General features: G+C 37.4%; 1 protein-coding gene across 1 annotated transcript in view; it reads right to left on the bottom strand.

The window, feature by feature from the left end:
• SHQ1 (SHQ1, H/ACA ribonucleoprotein assembly factor) overlaps positions 1–709 on the bottom strand; it is a 40,943-nt gene extending 40,234 nt beyond the window's left edge. The window contains exon 1 of the mRNA XM_009996881.1: positions 547–709. Within this exon, the coding sequence (XP_009995183.1) occupies positions 547–689 (143 nt within the window). The 5' untranslated portion in view covers positions 690–709. The remainder of the gene's footprint in view (positions 1–546) is intronic.
• Between the last annotated feature and the right edge of the window lie 1,007 nt (positions 710–1,716).

Below are 1,716 nucleotides of genomic sequence, written 5' to 3'. Positions count from 1 at the left end.
AAGAATACAGGAGACAGAAAATAAGATGGGTTAATAGCTTGCCAGCTCTTGCATGCCAAAGGTTATCTTAACATTTTTACTCTGAGATTGTCTCATTTTTTTCCTACAGGATACTAAGGAACTTGCTATCAAGAGGACATCCTGGAACCTCACTCCCTACTGCCTCCACTCAGGTGACTTTTCTCCCCTTTTGTTATTTTGAGTGCATCAAAATTCAGTTTTCACCAAAAATATACTGCCTTTGGTTCTCAACAGAGATGCTCATTACACACAACTTGCATACATCCAGAGATGTATGCCACTTGTCTAAATTTACAATGGATATTTAATTGCAAAGTATTTCTTTAAACTCCCTTCAACATGATTTAATGCCTAGAAACAAAGAGGCTAGATCTATAGAAAAAATTCTTTGCACAAAATGAACTGTCTGCAGTAAAAGAGCTGCAGATGAGGAATGTTTTGAAGGGACTGAAATGAAGTTCATTTTCTACTAACATGTATTTATTTTATTAAGTTAAATTTCTTTGAAATCCTTCCACTACTTGCCTGAGGAAGTAGGGCTTGGCATAAAATTTAAAATCTTCCCCTTCAAAATATACATCAAACTCTGAAGCTCTGGCATAAGGTACTTTGATTATTACTGTAAGAAAATCCGGATCTTGGGTCAGCTCAAAAGCTGGAGTTATCATGATGAATCCAGCAGGAAAAGCAACCACTGGCTGTGGGGCCCTATCAGAACAGGAAAACAAGAAAAGATTATTGTCATTTCCAATTTATGAGAGCAAACAGTGTCCCTGCAAATTTCCATAAGAACATTCTCACAAAATTATCTGCCCTTTGTTAAGAAAAAAACACTCATGACAACAGCAACAAAAAGTGTGTTACCAAGAATTCTAAGGTACCACCTCTCTGCACCTTAATGAAACAATTGATTGTAAATTATTGCAAAAGCACCTGCTATATTCTGCATAAAACCTCATTCAATTCAGTCCTAGAACTTGGCAGATTTTTGTAATGATTTAGAATTTTACACACAGGAGATGCTGGATCTCCACAGGTCACTAGTGAACTGCTCAAAAATCAGTATCAGAAAATATTAAAAAACAGTAATACTTTGAAAAAAATAGAGCTGTATTTTATAATTCTTACACATATTAACCAGAATATAAGCAACAGATTCAGTACACCCCTTCAGTAAGTGTTTTTAAAGGCATTTTAGTTCAACATCCATAGGAACCATACATATGTCTGTACACTGGTATGCATATATATTTAGCATGAGAAAAAGAAGTCCTACAGCACCATACACAACTTGTTTGACTCTTCAATAGCTTTGAAATGCAAGATAATTCCTCAGGTTTTGCTTAGAAAAAACAGGTGGGTTTTTTTCAATGGGGGGAACCACACTGCAAACCAGAGCTATTACCCGGGAGCTGCTTGTCACTGACTTGCACAGTTATCTTTTAAACATGTCCACATTCTTACAACTTCATGAGCAAACGTGGTGTATTAACCATTAACAGGGCTAATTAATCCAATGCCCCATGTTTTTCTATAGGCAATTCACATGGTTAATCCACCTCAACTGGTACTACAAAAGAAGCGAAACTCCCCGCTCCACTGTTTTCACTTGATTCCAGCCCAGTATTCCCACCCTTCCCAGGCTGAGAAGCTGCCACGCGCTTACAGAGTTTCACCTGAACAGGAAATACCCGG

This window comes from Chaetura pelagica, unplaced genomic scaffold (assembly GCF_000747805.2).
Source record: "Chaetura pelagica isolate M959 unplaced genomic scaffold, ChaPel_1.0 scaffold24, whole genome shotgun sequence".
In the NCBI taxonomy this organism is placed as follows: domain Eukaryota; kingdom Metazoa; phylum Chordata; class Aves; order Apodiformes; family Apodidae; genus Chaetura; species Chaetura pelagica.
This window is presented reverse-complemented; position numbering and strand designations above follow the sequence as displayed.